This window comes from Falco rusticolus, chromosome 4 (genome assembly GCF_015220075.1).
Source record: "Falco rusticolus isolate bFalRus1 chromosome 4, bFalRus1.pri, whole genome shotgun sequence".
NCBI lineage: Eukaryota > Metazoa > Chordata > Aves > Falconiformes > Falconidae > Falco > Falco rusticolus.
This window is the reverse complement of record NC_051190.1, coordinates 71,733,228-71,754,473: the sequence shown is the minus strand read 5'-3', so window position 1 is coordinate 71,754,473 and position 21,246 is coordinate 71,733,228. Positions and strand designations below refer to the sequence as shown.

At 34.5% G+C, this 21,246-nt stretch overlaps 1 protein-coding gene across 1 annotated transcript in view; it reads left to right on the top strand.

The window, feature by feature from the left end:
• MALRD1 (MAM and LDL receptor class A domain containing 1) overlaps positions 1-21,246 on the top strand; it is a 282,516-nt gene that overhangs the window by 211,405 nt on the left and 49,865 nt on the right. Inside the window, exons 32-34 of the mRNA XM_037383834.1 lie at positions 815-1,016; positions 14,826-15,101; positions 19,638-19,763. Of these exons, the coding sequence (XP_037239731.1) occupies positions 815-1,016; positions 14,826-15,101; positions 19,638-19,763 (604 nt within the window). The remainder of the gene's footprint in view (positions 1-814; positions 1,017-14,825; positions 15,102-19,637; positions 19,764-21,246) is intronic.

Sequence of the window (21,246 nt, the reverse complement as noted above, 5' to 3'; positions counted from 1 at the left end):
AGGATAATGATTAAAATATTCAGTTCTTTAAAGAAATAGTTATCACCTGGAATGGCTAGAATATGCTTACTTTCATTACTCCCATTCTTTTTAATTATTTCTGACCTATTTTAGATTTTATAAGAATTTTGGATACCTGAATGGGAAGAGCAGCTACCTGTGTAGTCTTCAGAACTTCCTGTGGTTGGCTTTAATTCATCAGTTGTTGGTTATGAATTGTAATTCTTATTGCTTTCACTATTTGGTAATTTTATTCATGTTTTATTTTTGGCTTTGCTATATATGCTTGAACTAATTTACCATGACTGCCTGAAACATCATTTTATATATCACTTGTACAAGACAATAGACTTAAATCCCTGGATGCTAAGCCTTTTATTTATACCTCTGAAACCTGCACCCAGTCTATCAGCTATAAAGAGGTCACCTTTTAAAGATGAAAGGATAGATCAAGATCCTTCTCAGTCTTTTCTTCAATGTTTAGATGAATTTGACGTTAGGTCTTTACTCATTAGCTTCTTTATGTCAGGCTGAGACTCTCTGTAGGTTTTCCAATTGGTGATTGTATTAGTAGGTTTTTATTATTTTATTTTCATAGTAGCTGTTTATTTGCAGCTGAACTAGCATTAGTAAAAGTGTTCAGTAATATCTGGTCATCACCAAAAGGTGTGAGTTTGAACCATAGCTAAGAAGGCCAGTACTACCCAGGCAGGTAGCTGCCTTGCTGGGCTCGGGTTATGTTGCTCTTGCTAAATGCACAGCTCTGATGCTTAACACTGATTCAGTTGCATCTCTTGGCTTTCATTATCAACAGGTATACATGGTTGAAGAACATGGAACAGATATTCTTATGTGGTCTTCCAGTAGAAATGAAGAAAACAAATGGATGTATGCAAATGTAGTCCTCTCCAGTAACAGCCCTTTCAGAGTTGCCTTTGAAGCTGAAGTGGGGTGGAGTAAACCCACAGAATTTGCTCTTGATGATATTTCTTTCACCCCAGAATGTATTGGTGGAGGTATGCTATTACATAAATATATATAATACATTTTTTCTTTTCATAGGGCAGAGAAAATTGTGGCATTTCTTATGTCAATCTATATTGCAGTTACAAAGTCTGGATTTCTTTCTTTTGAAATTATTGCAGTACTGCTGTGCTTTTACTTCATTCCAAAAAGTGTAGAAAAGAAATGGGAGAAGCACAATCATGCAAAGAAGTTTGTTTTTCAAGGTAAAGTAAAACGTGTAAAAGAAAGAAAGATAAAATTTATCATATATGACCATCATGGCAAATTTTTAACTAGCACATTTTTCCGTAAAGGAAAGGAGCCATTATACTTTCCTATCTATTTGTTGGCTGAGTGCAGTATCTGAATAAAGATACTTGCCGATGGATTGTGGAAGACAGTTTTGTGTTATAACTAGCAGCTGAATATATGAGTAATTATAGCAACTCAGAATATTACTGTCATTGAGAGCCTGTTACTGTTTTTATGAATCATATTTGAGAGGGATCTACCATCACTCAACTGTATTGGTTCTCTCCTGTACAAAAATAATCAGAGAAGGTCTCAGTTTGGGATGGAAGAGTTTTATGAGTTTCTATGTGATTTACAATTATTCAAAAAAGAAAATGGTTAGTTTTTCTGTCTTTGCTCTCTTCATAAAATATCTTCAGCGGCATAGCAAATTTACCTTGTTGTCAGGCTCTTTGAGAATTTACAATCTCAATTCTGCTACACAAGCTAAGTGACTTGAACAGTGTTAAAAAAAAAAAAAAAGTTAAATTCTAATGCTTTATAATGTTATGTGTATACCATAAGACAGGCAGTGGCTTACTCTGCAAATAAAATGTAACATACAATACAGCATCAGAAGAAAAAAATAAGTATATGTGCAAGTACAGATTCTGATAGAAATATCAGCCATTCAAGAGTCAAGAGGGGAAGAAAACTAAAGAAAAAACTTTTTGTCTAGGTCTTCATTCATAAGGAACCACTAGGAATTATTATGGTTAAATCAATGCCAATACAAATGTTAAAAAAATGTTCTTGAATAACATTTCTTTCAGTTTATACTGCTCTTATTGCTCACATAAGATAGCCCATGTATGAACTAGTTGTCATGCTCTTCAAGAAACTGGGTTTTAATATTGTGATAACTAAGCAGTTCCTTGGAGAATTAATCACATGCTGATTAAGGCTTAAACTGAAATATTATGTTCATGCAGGTGACATTTGCTCAGTCTCAAACTGAATAAAAGTTTTGTTTATTTTCTCTGAATAGTACCACCAATAGGCTTAGGCAAATATTATTTTGGAATGTTCTTCAATGAGCTGCAGACTGTGTACTTAAACAGGTTCTTGTTCTACCCCTATTATGTTAATCACCTTTGTTAACCATACCTTAAGAATTACTTAGGCAGTTTCATGCATATTATAGCATAATAGAAAAGGATTTTTTCAAATTACATATTTTAAGTACCTGTAATTAAGTGGAAGACCTAGGTTTACATTCAAAGAATGTATATAAATCAGCTTTATAAAATCACTACCTTGTAGATAATTGAACAAGAACATTTTCCTTTAATAGAAATGATAGGAAAGTTTACGTGCCCCACTGTTAGTCCTGCTTTGATTTTTGCTCATCCTGTTTGTTCAAAGACCTAGCTCAAAGAAAAGTGTATTACCTGCAGGAGAGGTTTTGTGAAATGTTCTCCCTTTCAGAAGACAGCTTTGCTGCTACAAATCTATTTTCCTCTTTCAGTATTATTACTTTTCCACTTGTCTTTAATTACTTCAGGTTTCCTGAAGCAACATGTTCTAAATAGAAGCAATCACAATTTAGCTGGTTGGGAACTCTAAGCAATAAAGCATTACCAGCAGCTCTAATTCAGCTGTGGATTTTTATTTGTTTTTAAGTACTCAGCCCTCATTCGCCGTGGGAGTTTCTACAGATCCAAGAATATTTCTGAACTTTTAAAGAAAGTGTGGTCAAGCTAGTCCCTGGGCTACTGCAGAAGTAACTTCTAGCTGATTTTGATGCACTGAGCAAGCTGCAGTGCCAGATGTCAGTGGCACAGGATCTAGCTTAGTTTGGAATTAACTGCTAAATGATGAGGTACTCTTACTGCTTTATAAGGTCCATTGTTTTCTGCTGAAAAAGGTGTGTGAAGATCTTGTATTACAGGAATTAGTGTATCTTAGGGACCAAAGAATTTAGTTGTTACCCAGTTCTAACCATCTTCTTTAAACTTTTAAGTAATTTTTTTTATTTTTTAAAAAAATATTGAATATCTTGTTTCTGAAAAAACAAAGTTTAAAAATGTTTCCATTTCTAGTTTCAGATGGACCAAGAATACCCAAGTATTGAATCAGATTTTGTATTCATAAAGACCTTTCTCGTAGTATTTTCTAGTTCATCTGAAATAGGAGTTACCACAGAAATTCTTAAAATTTCTGCTTCTACCTAATTTAAATACTAGTGTTAACCTAAAGATGCCTGATATCCAAACTCAATGTAATACATACTTAAATCAGGATACTATGTTTCATCACTAACTCATTACTGGAGAAATAACTTGGATGAACAAAGCCTGTGTAATTTAAATAGTGAGGTATTAGTTACATAGTGCTTTTATGTATTGGGCTCTCCCAATTCATAGTCTCAAGAAACAAGTAAAAGTAAATGTATTTTGTGATCTCTTCCAGAGATCACCCAAGCAGAATATGTGTAGCTGTGGAGATCTTCTGCTGGAAGAATGTAAATCTTGGTACAAAGTCACACTGACTCCTGCTCCAGCCCTTTCATGCAGTGAAGTTACCTGCTAGCCCCTCTTTAGCAACAGCTCTTTCTGAACTTATACTTCTAAATAGTACTGCTTTAAGTAATTGCCTTCCCTTTTAGTTCATTCAAAAAGAATAGTGTTGACACTTTAAAATAAATATTTGGGCTGCATCTTGGGTATAAACAGGAGTGAAAACATCATGCAGCACCCTGGTCTCTAGAGTGTTTGAGAAACCAGTATGTGCTTTTCCACCATCGGTTATGCTTTCAGTGTTTATCACCAGTTCAGTATTAACATTGCTTAGTGAAATAATTAACAACTCAAAGAAAATAAATACAGATTTGCCTCTGTGTCTTCTCTTCTACTCCACCTTTCCTTATCAATCCGTACTTTTTCATTTCTTTTTTTTAGTCTATATTTGCTTTAATGGTTTACTTTCTGCAGCTGCTCAGTGCTACCTGAAGTATTTTCCTTCTTCTGTTTTGTGAACTACTTTTCTCATCCTTCATCATTTTATTTTAAAGCTTTTTCTGCTACCGTGGTTCTTTTTTTCATCCATTCCTTTTGTTTAAAAAACATTTTTTTTAAAAGCCTTTTTAGTCTATCAGCTTAACACATGAGGAAGGACTGCCAGTATTAAAAATTTCTGCCTGCCACCCTGCTACAACTTCACTTTCACCTGGAAGATTTGTCTGCAGAGAAAATATTTTTATGTAAGGATAGATTGGAGGTAAAAGGGCAACTCAAATAATGTAAAACACTCAGCACAGACAGGGCGTGTCATCTCTAATACTGTGTTATCTGATCATAATTGAATTGTGCAAAACTCAGTGCTCTTTTCCAAACTGCTGTGAGTGGGTTTTTTTCTAATGCCATAGTTCTTGACTTCACCACACAGGTTACCAATTAAAGGGTTGGATTTGCCATTTAGGTACTGAAATACAGTAAAATTTTCAGTGGTTATTGACAGCTTTCACTTAGGTGAAAAGTTTGCTTTGACATGCTGCAACTCAACCAAGTCTTCACATTGCTCTGTAGCTAAAAGAAAAACCTAGACCTGTTGTAAGTGTTTTAAATAATTCTTACACTGAGCAAGCTTTCACTTGTTGTGAAGAAACCAATAGAAGAAGCAAATCATAATCTGTGAATTACAAGACTGGATTTAGCTTTACATTCAAGCCCAAGCCACCTAGTACTTCAAAGGTTTATTAAAAAAAATGCACACAAAGGCTTCCCACTACCTAGTATCCTCCAGAAATTATATCTTCTATTTCTTTGAGTCATTGTAAGACAGTTCATGAGATATGACTAGATCCATCCCTATAGATCAGTTTTCCTAACTTTCTAGAAGAGCTTATTCTGCAAGGAAGTGCTGGGACAAAGGAAATTATATTTCAATCACAAAATTTAGGATAGAACCTCAGGTCAGCCTTAGTAAGTAAGGAAAAGGTGCAGCTACCAATATAACCTGTCTCCACCAGTTATGGATGCCTGGCGAAAAGTATAAGAAAAGGGGAACTACATGTACTATGTTCCCTTGATACATTTCCATTGCCAGCCATTTGTAATTCACAGTCTTCCTGAGCCATACGTAGTCTCGGAGTAGTGATCCTTGGGGTTTTTTTTCCCTTGAACTTGTCGGTTTCCCTTTTAACACCAGGGAATTTTTTAATATTCAGTAATTAAACTATATGCTTATGCTTGTATAAATCTAGGCTTATATTCATGAACAAAAAAGCTGTTCAGTGCTTTCTCATTTAGGTCTTGAAATGTACAAAATTTTTGTTTGAATCTTGGTGATTCACTCTTCTGTCTAGTGGGTAGGATCTCTTCAAGACTTCTACAAATTCAGATCTCACAAGAGCTGTATGCCTGAAAGACACAATCCTGAAGTTCCTTCAGAGCAAAACAGTTTCCATTGACCTTCGAACAACAACCAAATTAGGCCTTTTTTAATATCAATATGCAATATTGTAACAAAAAGTTGTGGTAGATGCAGGTTCAGGCACGAAGCCGAGAAGGAGAGTGTCCTGAAGGGCCAGAACTATAGACTATTCTATCTGCTCATTGTGGAAGGAAATGACCTTTATCACAGACATCTTCCAATACAAACTGTCTCAGATGAGTGTTTCTAATTAAAACATAGCAGAATGAAGATTCTTTATAATACTTTTTCATTAAAGTAATTTAGTAAAAGAATAGTGACTATAAAGACTATTTCCATATAGCGTAGATAGCATAAGGAAAAAAAAGAGTAAAAATAAATAAATAAAACTGTGTGGATAATGAGCTAATGGTTACTGGTCTAGGTTTTCAAAATCAATCAGTAAAACAAGCTACTATAATTTAGGTGCTATATGATATCCTGAAGGTATCTAATTTACAGAAGTCAGTAAGTAGCCATTCTTCAGAAGTGAATCCCCTTGTAATTTCAGACTATAAACCACAGAGCAAAGGTACATATGTCTGGAAATGCTAATTTCATAAAATATTGGCTAGTTATTATTTATTTGTTTCTTGTAATATATATTGAAGACATTTTTTCCCTATGTTATCTCTGCTTCATGGAACAGTCTCTTTGAATTCTGGCTGTCTGTAAACCTTCCCTGCTTTTCCTGCCACAGGCTTCCTTTTGCTTCACAACAGGATCATGTGTTTATATACAATTACATAATCTTTAATCACATTAACAAATACTATTTTACTCAGAGCATCTTCTGCTGTGGCCAATACAGAGAGAGAAATCCCTGATGAGAGAGAATTATTTTGTTTTCTCTGTGCACATTATTCAGATACATTTCTGAATGTAGAATTATTTAACTTTATGAGGAGGTTTTCTATACAGCATAAAGCTACAATGTCCAAATATTTCAAACATACTTGATAACTACCTCCACAATTAATTCTTATTGCATTATGCTATCTACCTGTCAACTAAAAAGATAATTAAATAAAATAACCTCTATAATTTTGGTTTGAGATTGGAAATGTCCAGAACCTTTTTGTTTTCAGGGTCATAAAAGTAAAGAATCGTGAACTGTAACAAAAAGCAAAATATGAAACAGCCAAAATGTTTCAAACTGGCAGAGCAGCAAAAGTGTTATGGGCAAGCTAGTCAGATAACCAAACAGCCTAGAAACCATGCATTTGCAGATAATTTTATATGTTCTCTGTCACTTTTAGTAGATCCCATTTCACTAGATCTTATGAGGAAAGCATAAATGGCATGTGTGTCTAATTGAGACAACTCAAAAAATACAGTGGGTGTTTGTGTGTTGTTGGTGCAAAAAAATAACCTGGCTGTGTAGACAGAGTCTCACTGAAGGGGGTGTGTGCATGTGTCTGTGCATGCACTTGTGTGAAGCAGTAGCGAGAAAGTTCTGCAGCAGAACAGGACTCATCTGACAAAGGCTTAGACAAAGTCAATGCTCCATCTCTGAAACTCCCAGAGCCTGAATGTAGGACACACTGGAAGGGTTAACTGCCTGAGTTGCTGATACTACAGTGTTAGATCATGGGGAAAAACTGTAGAGGAGACTTAACTTCTGATTTCTTTAAGTTACAGAGCCAGGGGAATCACTGTTATCTTGTCTGCTCACTCTTGCAGTGAAGCAGAAATCTCTCTCAGGTTGAGAGCTCAGGGAATTTCTTTCCTCAAGGGCAAGAGGGCAGCTGCCTGTAAAAACAAAAGGAGGGGAAGAGGAAAGCAAAATTAGTAGTGATAGAGGACTGGGGATACTGGGGATATTTGTGAATAATTTCCTTAGTTAATTAGTTTCTCCCTGAAACCAATCACAATATGGTTTAGATCCTCATTACTTGGCATAGGTATGGCATTTCTGCATTTTTAAAGAGTATAAACTATGATCCAGGACATAGTACCTTAGAGAGCGTCTTCAGCCTGTTCCAGCATCTTCTAGTGCACAAAGGTAGCTGGCCATGAAACCACAGTTTTTTGTGGATTTCACAGGGAGGAAAACTGGGAATAATTTTAGAATAAGATATGCACTGTATATACTAGCATAATTAATGGCGTGTCCTGAATACAATTATGTTATGTATGTTTAAATAAATATATTTGTCCAAATCTTTCAGTTTCTTTTTGCCTTCTTACACTTGTACAGAATTCTGAAATCTTCTGTTTCAAGCTAGATGCCTTTTGGGAAATTAAAAATCTTTGGATTTATTAATAGTCTATTAGAATAGTTTCATTAATATTGAACCTCCAAAACCCATCTGTTTACACCAAAAAAATCCAAGCAACCCTCAAGTCACAGAGGTGATATTTTGCCTTGCTAAGTTTATTCATAAAAATCAATATATTTCCTTGGAGGGATGGAGAGAAATTATTTTTGGAATTACATAGTTTCATGATACTATCTTAGAGAGAAGAAAATTCTCAGAATCTTCGTTATGTGAAACTTACCTTTCTCCTCAACAAGAATAAATCACAAGCTCAGATTTACCTCAGAAATTATATGGATGTTACCATAATTTTCTTCAGGGCTCTTCTCAGATGATTATAAATTCGTACCTGTAGAAGCTATGTTTCTTCAGAAGTTGGGAAAAAAAAGGCGTAGCATAGTGTTATGTTCCCACTCCACCTATGAAAATGTGCTGATTCTAAGAAACTGCTCTTTTCTCCACATTAAACCTGTCCTGTAGTGCAGCCCACCTCATTTTGTTGGAAACTAATGCTTCACAGCTTCTCCAGTTTTTCATTGCTCTTAAAAAATAAACAAATAAGTAAATCTATCACAACAGCAGGCATAGCTAGCAGTTCCTGGGCTGTTCTTAGCAGAAATATGGCAAATATTGCCATATTGCTGTCACAGGTAGTCAGTGTGTTTCAGCCAGAAGCAGTAGTTCTCTGAGTGGAAACTATAAATCATAGTTTGATTATCACTGGCAGTAAACCTGTCGGTTTTCCATTATGTTTGTATGTTATCAAACTGTCATAATTTAAAATAAGTTATGCATTATGCACAATTCTGCACAGACTTATAAAACTCTGAAGTCATGGGGCCAAGTTCTGGTTTTGTAAATCTGGCTTCGTAAGAGGGTCTCTGGGATCCTTTTCAATACCCTGGCCCATACTTCTGTGTCCTCACCAGAGGAAGAGACTTCAAGATTCAATTGGACAGACTCAATTTTCTGCCTTTTTGTCTTTTTACAAGCTTTGAAATTAACATTTTATTTTTTAGCAGAAGCTTTATTGACACTGATAAAGACTCATGGACAGATTGTTAAAGTATCTGAAAAACTTCAGTCTGGTTAATTTTTTTTAAACAAGGTTTATTTCCTTGCAGCCATTTTGAATGGGCTGGTTTCATGCCCTGAACCAATGTTTACTGAAGTGAAGGTGAGGACTGCCACTTATTTCAATTTAATTTACGGATTGGATTGGACCTGTAATTAATTTATACTCTAGTCTAATGAAAACTGTTGGAGGGCGTTATTTTTGGCTCTTTTAGCTACAGTTAATAGGTTCACAGTTTTTATTAGATTTAGTAGGCAAATTACTTATGCAAATATATCAGACAGGTGGTTAGTTTTCAAGAGTCTGATGCAAGGCCCATTAAAATCAATATGAGTCGTCCCATTTACCTAAATGGGCTTTAGAGCAAGCTCTGATACAACTGACTTAATTCTGTGTAATAGCATGCAGTAACTTTATTTTGTGCTTCCTGCTGTTGACTCTAGTGCCAACATCTACTAGCCTTAATTAGAATTCACTGTTATAGGAGATAGAAAAATATAAATGGAGACCTACTCTGCACCAGAGATCTTGGTATCTGCACAAGAAAGGCAGAAGAAGTGGATAGCACGGAGATGTTCTTTCATTCAAATTAAGCTTGTTTATGTTTCTCGCTGTACTAATGACTGTGTAATACTGACATTTATTTTATATTAGCATTTGGGTAATAGCAGTTCTGTCTTTTCCTGTGACTAAGCCCCTGTGATTCATGGGCAAAATGTTTACAGTGTTGACCTGTGAAGTTTGGAGTACAGTCAGGAAATGGGATCAGTACACTCCATGGATGACAAAGACAGTAGTACAACAGAGCATATGTGTACAGAAAAAGTCCATCAAACAACAGTAAGCCTTTAACAAACGCCTATCCCACAAATATGTAATTATGTCCTTGGTGATGAGTATTTACTGACTTAACACTTTTCATACTGTAAAGGCTCCATTCTCCCAAATCATCAGCTCATGAGCTCTATTTAGTGTAACATGTTTTGGTGGTTAGCACATTGAAATGAAGAAGTACCTAAAAGCACTCTTTTTTTTTTTTCTGACAGTGATGACATATAGATATATTCAGCTGTATCTGTTGTAGTTCAAATTGCAGTTCATACCAAATTTGGATTGCTTTACATACTGGTCTGATTCTTGCTTTTTTGTATCTACCTCAACTACCAAACTTCTCTTCAAAGTATGAGGATGCTTGTAGGGTAACACTTCTTGGTCCTTAGGTAATAACTCACTTAGCACGGCTGTGTGAGGTTTCACAAAGGATTAGGATCAAATTAAAATGTGATTTTTTTAGGACCTAACAGAATCGACTTTTTAGTGATGTACAAGTAGATGTTATATGCACATTTTTAAAGCCTTTCTTTAATTTTGATTATTTGCAAGGCACACAATAAGTAAAATGAAACAGAGTGGAAAAAAAAAACACATGTCCTCAGCTTGCTACTTAAAAAAATCATGATTCCTTTATCTATAATGAAACATTGACAATTTGCTGCCGTTTTCCACGCAGATCTAAATCCAGACTCAATGTTCCACAGAGCAGAGTTTTTTTTCTCTGGAGTTGTTTTTGATTAGTTTGCTTTTCATCTGTGTGTAAATACTGAATGTATTCCTGAGGATCTCCAGTCCTGCTTTTCAGTGATCACGCACAGCCTAGGTACAGAAAGCTAAGCAAATCTAAGCTTTTATCCTGTGTTCCTTAGAACACATCATTTTCACTAGATTTATCTCCAAATCCTTGAACAGCTTCAAATAGATAGTGCTTTTTAAAAAAGTAACCTGTACAGTATCTCCTCCACTTCTGAATGTGGTCTGAATGTGGTCTGAAAATGAGCCACGCAACACTCAGGAGATGAGTGGCTGGCTTGGGAACATCTTTTCGGCATTTGGCAAAAAGTGAGAGAAACTTTTTTGGCATGCCAGTATCATACAATTGTTGAATCTAAAGATTTTAATTGACTAATGGCCTGTAGGCCACAAATGGATATTCAATTTGCATTGAAAAAACACATTTCAGTTTCTGCTGTTTACATAACCTTCGTGTGTATGTACAGGAGTGGATATAAGATTCATATATATATGCATAAGTTTAGTTTCTACGGCTGAGTCAGGTGAGTATACCACTGTGTAACTCAGTACAATGGAAGGTATTTCTGATGTGTCTCGCATTAGTGCCAGCTCATTTTTAACTGTTAACCACGCTGCAGTGTTAACACTTCAGTTCTTCCCGGTGGCAAGAAAACTGAATGAATCTTGCTACTCTAAATTGGAACATGTCAGTAGCAGATACTGCAATAAAGAGTTTAATATAAATAATTACATAGGTAGTAGCTTTGCATTAATGAGTTGCTTGAGATTTCAGTTGGAATTAGTTAATGATTTTCTAGATTTGCATATTCCTAATTAGTCAGTTTAAAATGTTGTCTATAAACAAAATAATGTTTTATAAAACTTCAGAATTTTTACCAGGCACATTTAATTTATAAGTAAGAAAAGCATTTTTAACCTACTTTATGTAAAGATAATAGACTGAACTTGTGAGTGCAGTTTGGGAAGATCAAGGTAATTGTGATGTTTTAGAGAATGTCATCCAGAGCACAATTTTCCTATTGCATCTGAAACCAAAGAGATGTGAATTATTTCTGTAAGTAATTAAAATATAATGTGAGTTAATATGCAAGGTGATATTCTTATGGTCTTTGAGGTATATTCTCATTTATTCTGATCTAAAATGATTTTGCAGATTTCAAGGTATCTCTGGATTTTTATTAATGTACTGAAAATATAAAACAGACATCAACAAGACCCCTGGTTAACCTTACCCCTAATTTAACCTTTAGCATAAATTGGAGACATCTTCACTGCTCTCAGTGAATATTGCACACTCTAAAGTAATTGGTATGCAAGTCTGGAAGAAATTCTTCCTAAGCAATATTTTCTAACAGCAATAGGGAATCATGATAGACAATAACAATAACAATAATAATAATAATATTAATATTAATAATAATAATCCCCCATTCAATAAAGCATTCATGCATTTGACTAACTACTGACTTTAGTATGGATCATTTATATGCATAAGCACTTTATATGATCGGGACCATAAGACTAAACTGATCAGTGCTACAAAAGCCCAAAGACAGTTTAACACTCAAGATCAGATTCATAACAAGCAACACATTCAAGAACTATTGAATTTAAAGGGGTACTTCAATTTTCAGAACAAAGCTGGGTAGAAACCTCTTAACAAGCATATCACAAACAGGACAGGTATAGGGAATTAAACTGGGTCAAAAATGCTCACAATTGTTCCTGCAACATAAACAAGTGACCCTAGGGAAGTCAAATATATCGGAACTGTGTGGCATTAATTTGCACTGTATTATCAGAAACTCAGTAAAAAAAAATGGGAGTATGAAAGGACAAAAATGCCTATGTAGAACTGACTGCAGCTTAAGTAATTTTTGTTGCTTAAATGCCCCCCGGACATTGTGAGGAAAAGGGTCAGAAGTAACAGACAAAAAAAACAGGTATCTAATATAATCATACCTTTTTTTTTTCCCAGAGAAAGTGTAAACTCAATATATATATATTTTTAAATCCATTGTGTAAGATTTGGTCTATTTTTAACAGCACTAGTTTTATATCAATAAAGAGAGAAATATGTTCGCCCAATGACCTTCCATACATTTCATTAGTATCTTGGCAGAATCATGGCCTTACATAGAAATTCTTCATGATGAACCCAATTCTAACCTCTTTATGTGCTACTATTTTTAATTACTTGCTAAAATACAGGAACAAAGCAGGAAAAAATGCAAAATCTAAAATACTTCTAATTTGTTCAAAAATACATTATGTGATTTAAATGTCTATGCTTAACTACCTAAAGACAGATTTTATAAGCTTTTTGATGTAGCATAAATGAAAATAGATTTTTTTAAACTAATACATTTATAAAACACATATCATGAAAATGCAATCTTTTCATTCCCATTTAAAAGCATATGTATTTGAGGGGTTTATGATGTAATTCTGAAGAGAAACAAGCTGAAAAATCAGCAAGTTATTATTTTCACTGTGAAAAAATCCATTATTATTGTTTTATATTTAGATTATGTCCAGTGTATGAAATACATTTTTCTAGTAGCATGATAGAATTTAACAAAACTAGTGGTATGAAGTGATGGCAGGAATGTTCTATTGTAGGAAGCCTTTCAATTACGATTTTCTGACATAAAGGTAACATGAAAATCAAAAATTGCTATGCTAGCATAGGTCATTGTTAGACTGCAGTTTGAGCTCTTTTTGCTTGCAACTGTTTCACAAGAAAGCAGATGGTAAAATAACACTAGTATTCTGTTTATCTGAATGCATTAGCAGTTCATTTTTTTGTACAAAATGCTATTGTTATTCATGATGTAGGTATTTTACAATTTCAGCAAAGTTCTCCAGCTGGTATCACAGAATGCAAAAACATACTGCTATGCCCAGTGGATTAAAAGTAGTAAAATAATGCCAGAATCCATGTATTCCCTTACAGCGTGTCCTGACTTAATGCAGCAGTAACTTTTGACTTCTGAGGTCAGAGAGCAATGCTTGCACCATTTCAAAAGGCAAGCTAAAACCCACCTGTGAACTTTTGCACTTGATCTGCTCTGCTTCAGCCCAAGACAACAGCAAAACCTGTCTTTTACAGACGCGGTGACATTAATTAGTCTTTCCTTGTCTCTAACAAAGATAATATTACCTTCTTTACTCATCTGCCACAAATTGACCTAGAAAAGATTAAATACATAGATTTAAATTCTGGATAATTTTCTCTTTTTTCTGCACATAAAACAGTAATTACAGGAATCCATCACATTGCTCCCATGGGAGACACTATTGGTGTAAAGAACACAGCATGAGCATAGACAGCTTCTTTAGAATTCAGTTTCCACAAACAGTTCTGATGCTTCTGCTGGTAAAATTCTGTCACAGTAATTTTCCTAGGAAGAAAGAGGGACAGAAGCATCTGAGAGAAATTTGTTTGTATGAGTGATTACAGAAAGTTTTTTCCAGTATTATTTCCAGCAATGCAAGTAATTTAATGTCTTAATTTAAAAATACATCTTTTTTTCAGTTGTATCCTGGAAAGTTTTATCTAGTATTTTCTTTGATTTAACTCTATCACAACAAACTAAGCTACAGAATCAGGTTGATAATAAAGCATATCAGTAAAATCTTTGTTGTTATTTTATGAAAATCTTTGTTGTTACTTTATGAAAATCTTTTTCTTGCTCTGCAGAGGGGTCAGACCTTACCATGCATAACAGCCTTCCATGAAACAAGTTCCTGGTTAATCCAGACTTAGGTTGTCTTTGATTTCTTTTCACCCATTCAATATGCGAACAGAGTAAGACTGTAACTTGAGGGCCATTTTAACCTTTTCCTGATAGAAGGTGGAAGAGAAGTTTTACTAATACTTTGGTATTAACCCTTCAATACATACATGGCACAAGCAGTAATAGGATCAGAACAAATGCTGAATTTGAGCTTTAGAAGCAAAATACTGCAACAACAACAATGGAGTTAATATGATGAGACAAAGTGTTTTAATAATGTGTTCTGTACTTAGAAGCTGTGGTTTTATACAAGTTGTTTTGGGTTGGTTTTTTTTCAGAGTTTAGTAATCAGATCAGCTGCATATCCTGCTGTTCCTGTGTACATCTCAAAGACAGTATAGATGACTAGTGAAAGAAGACAATAAATAAATATTACTTTTTTTCTTGTAGGATCAGCTGATCCACACCCTCCAACTTGCAGTAGTGACCAGTTCACATGTGCATATGTGCAGCAGTGTTTGCCCCTCACAGCAAAATGCAACAGGGCTGAAGACTGCTTGGATGGAAGTGACGAAACGAACTGTCCCACAGAGATGCCTACTACCATATCTCCAGGCTCTTGCAAACAAACAGAGTTCCTGTGTCCTTCCAAGGGCTGTATCCCATCCCTCCTAAAATGCGATGGTGTGCCTGACTGCCGCTTTAATGAAGACGAAATTGGCTGCCGTAAGTTACTTTCATTGCTATAGTTAAGGCAACGTTAACTTACTTCCCTAAAACAGTGATGTTAAAAAGAACAACATAATGAAGTATAGTGTAGCATTCGCTATTCCCTCATCAAGAAAAATATTATTTGTATCATGTATAATGTGTTACCTGGACAGTCACTCATATTTTTACTTATGCATTCTTATTCCCTGGATATCAACTTTGATAAATGCATAAAATATTTTTTATTGTGTTTCTCTTAATAATTGGAAGCATTTTCATTTTTTTCTGTAGATCAGTCAGCTACATTTGCATTGCCTCATCTGTGATTACAATATGACAGATAGACTTTTGCAGTTCTGTAATTCACTAACATTCAAGGCAGTCCTGACCTTTCAATGATTTTGAAACCAAGTCTGTTCACACAGTAGCAGCAATCTGTGCCCTGACCAAGCAAAAGGGCTCACAAGCAAAATGCAAGGACAACAGGCTTTGAAATGTAACTGCAATGAGTTACCATGAAGTTTCCGATAGACACAAAAGTGACCATCTGCTCAGTTTGAAATATTTCATTATTGGTAGATGAGCTGAGGCCAAGTGTTTCATTCCAGGAAGGTCAAAATCATTAGCTACTTGGAAAAAAATAAGAGGCTTTTTACATATAAAGACATTTCTTTCTAAACTTCTTGTTCTGCAGAAGTTTAACATTTCAATTTTCATCCTTATCAGAACAAAAACAATTAAAAGTATCAGTTTCCACTAGGTTAGAAATTCAAATTCTTTAACATTTTGTATTGAAAATACTGAATATGCAGGCCACTGCATATGCTATTTCTTTTCACAAATTATTCTACAAACTGGCATAGATTGTGCAGACTATCTGTTCATGCCTTTCTAGGCACTTTTGTGGTTTTTTTTAGACATGGGCTCTGTGGTTTTGTTTGCAAAAGACATGATTTTGGAGATGTCTCTCATCTTAAATTCAACATTACCCAGAGGCTTGTTGAAATTTTACATGTCCCTAATTTTAAATAAACCTCTCCTCATTAATCTTCATTTCACTTAGTTTCCTCCTCAGTATGTCCTGTTAGACACCTCCCTGTTGTGTCCTAGTACATGTACATCCCAACTCCACACCACAGCAGCTAATGTGTTCTAGAATCAAAAATTGGAAAGCCACAAGATTTCCATGATTATAGGTATTCTCCAAATAACTGAGATTGTTTCATTCCCTTTGAATTCTAAGCAATGCTCAGGGAATGAGGGGAAATTAAGTCCCAGTCTATTTGAAGAACAAAAATTCTCAATAAATATTGCACCTTGGGGTTCTGGGGGGTGTGTGTGTGAGAGAGAGAATCTTAGTCAAATCTGTAATCTTGTTGTTAGTCCAAAATTCAGTTATGACTATATAAACATGTAAGTGTTGACGATATAAGATAGGAATAGAGAAGCAGCAACTCATGTTTCTTCTCTGAAGAAGATACTGATTGCAGGCAAAGCAAAAAGCGGTTAGTGGTAGTGTGGAATGAAATCAGTGAAAAGCTGATACTCTCGCAGCTGGTTTTCCCATCAAAATGTATGTGCTAGGAGAGTGCAGCATTTCATCTTTAGGTGCCTACTTTTAACATATGAAATGCCATGTAAGGTTGTCAACAGAGAAAATTCAGAAAGAAAATGTAAATAATTCACGAATTTTATTTATTTTATTTAAATTTCTGCATAATCTATAAAATTGATTGTTGTGACAGTAGCTGCAGCCTATGTGTACTGAAATAATAGCAAAGATTGGGAGTGGGTTTTTTTCCAGATTTTAGTTTGAAATTGAATATTTTTTTCCTAAGCAGTTATGAACAAAGAGTAAGATTTAATTAGCAAAGTTATTTTGGTTTTGGGTTGGGTGTTTGGTTTTGGGTTTTTTTTGGTGCAGATCAAATCTTCCTGCAGATCTTAGAAAATTTCAGTTTAGGAAGTACTGACACCTTCTTACCGACACCACCTGTTTTGTGCATGCCATGTCCCATAGCAATTTAATTCACCTAAGTAAAAATAGATGGACAAAAATTTTCTGGCTTCTGAACTCAGGAATTCATCAGAGAAGGTTTTCTTCTGGGATGAAGACCAGTTGTCAAAATGTATTATGCATCTTGCATCTTGCAGAGATTAAGTATAAAACCCAAAAGAAGTCAAGGACAAAGAAAAGCAAACAAACAATTGCGTTAGTCAGATCTCTACTAAACCCACAATTTCTACCACAGAATTGCTTTTCTCTATGACTTAGAGATCTATGCAAACAGAATTTCCCATGGAGTTCTCACAGCAGTTAGGCTGTACAGTATTATGTTTGTAGTATTTTATACCTTCTATCTTAAATGTTGGATCTGTGCAAAGTATTCAGCATTCAGATCCATTGATACCACTGTTCCCTCTGTAAGTGGTATACAATCTCAGTGCAATAAGCTTGTTCAAGATAAAAGGACATGTCAAAATCTTGACGATCAACAGATATAAATGGACCAACTTTTCTTCTGTTTTGTCCTCAGATATGAGTCCAGCAGCCAGTCCAGGATCAGAGGAAATAATAAAGGGCTAAAGGACACTTTCTGTTCTTAACACAATCCTCAATGCAAGTTAGAGCTCAGGAAATGAATCTTTGTGTTAGTCGTCATATATATGACAATATGTAGCAGTCTACATCCACATAGTTTACAGCATCCTCAAAATACATGTGCAGGGGAAAAAGGTCTAAAGGACATAAGAAGAACATGTTTTAGGGTGAACTTCCAATTTTGTTTCTGAAGTCCTAGTCTGAACATATAATTATGTTTACAGACTGGGTATTTGTGAGCAAATGACCACTTATAAAACTGGTTCAAATACCATTGGGACATCATCCCCCAAATTGCAAAGGCTGTCCAGGATTTGGATCTGATTGCACCGAAATAAGTATGTGATCATAATTTGGTTAGGAAAGTGCATAACAGAGTATGGGAGATAGATGGTAGGATATGCTACAAATGTGGAGTGATGCTGTAAACTGCTGGTTTTTTTCAGTTTGCCACAACCTGTACCACCAGACTGAGTAGTCAAGGGAATGGAAAGCAGAAAAGGAAGTTGTTGTTCTTCTTGTTATATTTTTTTTATCCTGCAGCATTTTTATACCAGCAAATTCCTACTAATATCAAGACTTCTCCGGTCAGAAGAGACTTTGATATAAACACGTATGCAGAACAGAACAGTGATAGTTTAAAATCATCCAGATCTTTAAGTTCTGTGATAAAGGTGAATTGAAATTGTAAACAAAAGCAAACTACTCTTTATATTTGTTAGTATTCTTCTACAGATTTTCCTGCAGACTTCAGTAGATAGTCAGTGCATGTAATTAAAGATTTGATCCCAAAACCCTTTACTCATTTCATATTTCTGAATATCAACATTGGCAAGAGTTGATTGGCGGGATCAAAACTGGCAAGATTTGCCTCCATTATTGTGGTCTAAATTGAAATGCAGTATTTTAAATTTAGCACATATTTGCAGCCCATATAGGCCAGTGATTTAAATTATATCTAAGGGTGGAACAAATACATCCTACAGTAGCCTGGTCATCCAGCCTGGGAAGTTATTGCCACACACACTGGCTTTTGAACCCATTAACAGGAAAGCATTATGACATTTTGCTGTGGCAGTGGGATATTTTTAATATTCCCAGATTCTCTCACTCTAAACTCAAAAGCTAATGTGAATATATATAACTCTGATGGAGTAAGAAGAGTTCCCTCTGATTTGCATTAGTATCATGGTGACAGAGTTCAGTTTAAATTACCTACACAAAAACCTTAAAAACAATGGTTTAAGGCAGCGTAAGACAACACTGTTTGAGATAAAATAACAAAATGGTGTTATACTCTATAGGAGTCCACAGGACCATCAAGTACATTCTTGTAGATCAGTGACTTAGGAATAATTCAGTACCTGAAGGCTTATGTGATTCCAGCAAGATTTACCTCTCATAATTCTTCTGGATACAAACATAGAAAATATAACTGAATGTCCAAGAATAAAAAAAGTGTGCAAGTTTAGATTCTCCAGTATAGTATTTCTCTACTTCTTTACGGGTTAACTATCTCTTAGTCATTGGTTTCTTGTAATAGAAGAAAAAAAGACATTATGTCATTTTTTTTACTTGTTTTCAAAAATTAGTTCCATCATTTTAAAACTAGGTTGTGAATGAGAGTTGATCCAGTTTTCTTATACATTTTATGGGGTTTTATTTGGGTTTTGCAGCTTACTCTGACAACATTTTAGGTAAATACACTCCCTTCTTCTTCACAAATATAACATGGGAAAATCCAGCTTCTGTAACATCTGTGCTCTGTGTTTGTTTACTTGTTTATCTGCTCAGTAGTAAGGTTGACTGTTTTTGAAGATGAAAGCTTATAGAAGTCACACAGATGCAAGTTTATATACTATAGTACAAATCAACTTTTCTGGTAGTTTTTTAACAGTGAGAAAAAGAAATATAGCTGATAATAACTGTCATGTTACTTTTTGTTTCAGCCATTAAAGATTGTCTCAATGGTTCTTTGTTATGCGCATCAACTAATCAATGTATAGCAACCTCCCAACGTTGTGATGGCATTGCAGACTGCATTGATTTCAGCCTTGATGAGTCCAGCTGTTCAGGTACTCAGTTTTGCATAAAAAAATCATTTGAAACAAAAAACTGTAGTTATTTCCTACTGAATCTTTAGGCAATCCTCAAATTTGACTGAATTTCCTCTGCTAAAACTTTTATCAAATTACTTCAGGCGTGAATTTTCCTGATGAAAGTATGATACAGATAAAATAGGAAGAAAAACATGGAAAATAATATGCTTAGTTATTGTCTTCACAAGGGATGTTTCTTAAAGTATAAACACACTGTTTAAAGAAAAAAAAAAAAAGGCGAAAGCTTCTATAGTGTACTACTAAGGCACTCTCTTGATTTTAGCCAAGTGAATAGCCAGCTTAAATCAACTCACATTTCTGAGTTAATAGGAATTTTTGTTTGGTAAGTGTAACACAAATCCAGGTTAGAAAATAAACCAAAATATATAATGTTTGTTTTAACACAATGCATTTCCCACAATATTGAGTTAAATTGTGGAGAAAGGTAAGAACAGCACACTAATAAATATCCAATCTGAATGAGACTTTTATTGAGAAAATCTAACAAAAACATAGATTATGACAAAAAAAATTAAATTTAGATTAAAAACATCCCATTCAGTGACACAAAGTTACTGCAGTTCTTCCCCAAGCCGGTTACAAACTCTGGGCCAGTTCTGTATTAACAGTACTCCCCCGACTTTGGTAAAGTTGCATTAGCTGAAAATTCAACTCTCTGTTTTTATAATTTATTATGAGTTATGTGATAAAGTTTACAATACATAGTATATATTGTAATAATATAATTCATTATAGTGTGTTAGATGTCCTACATTACCTTCTTGGTAGGAGACATCCGCTGATTTCTCTGGGAGTGAAACTTGTCCACAAGTATTATATTCATTATATATGTTTGTTATAACTTTCTCTTTTATTATTAATGTGAGAGAATAAATCATACTTTAACATTAAAAATTACCGATTTTACAATGCAGAAAGAATGCATACTTGGTAAATTTGATTTCTAAAAAGTATTTTAAATGTAAAGGAATATATTCAGAAATTACTTCCATGTAGAAGAATATAGGAATATAGAACATAACTTCGTAGCCTTGCATGACAGTGAATTACAAATCTTTTACTATTTTGTCAGAAAGCAGATCTTTTAAGTAATTAATGTTTTTTTCCAAAAGTTCTTCTTAAAACTGGAGTTGTCCACACTGAATAGCACTGTTTTTATGCCTCAGCAAACAATTTTTATTTCTTTATTTGTACCCAAGATTCTTTAGGTCTAATTTGCATTTTACAAGTTATTTTCTTACTAAAGAAATTGAGGAGATTCATTTTTTATTTTGAGTTTTTCTTGTTGTAGGAATGTAAAACTAAACGTGATGATGTGGAAATCCACGTTAAGGGATGTCAACAGCTGATAATATATCACTGACATCTCCCTTTACTTAAACACATTTACTCTTTTCAAGATTGATTTCTCTAGTTCTTATGAGAATGTGATTCTAAG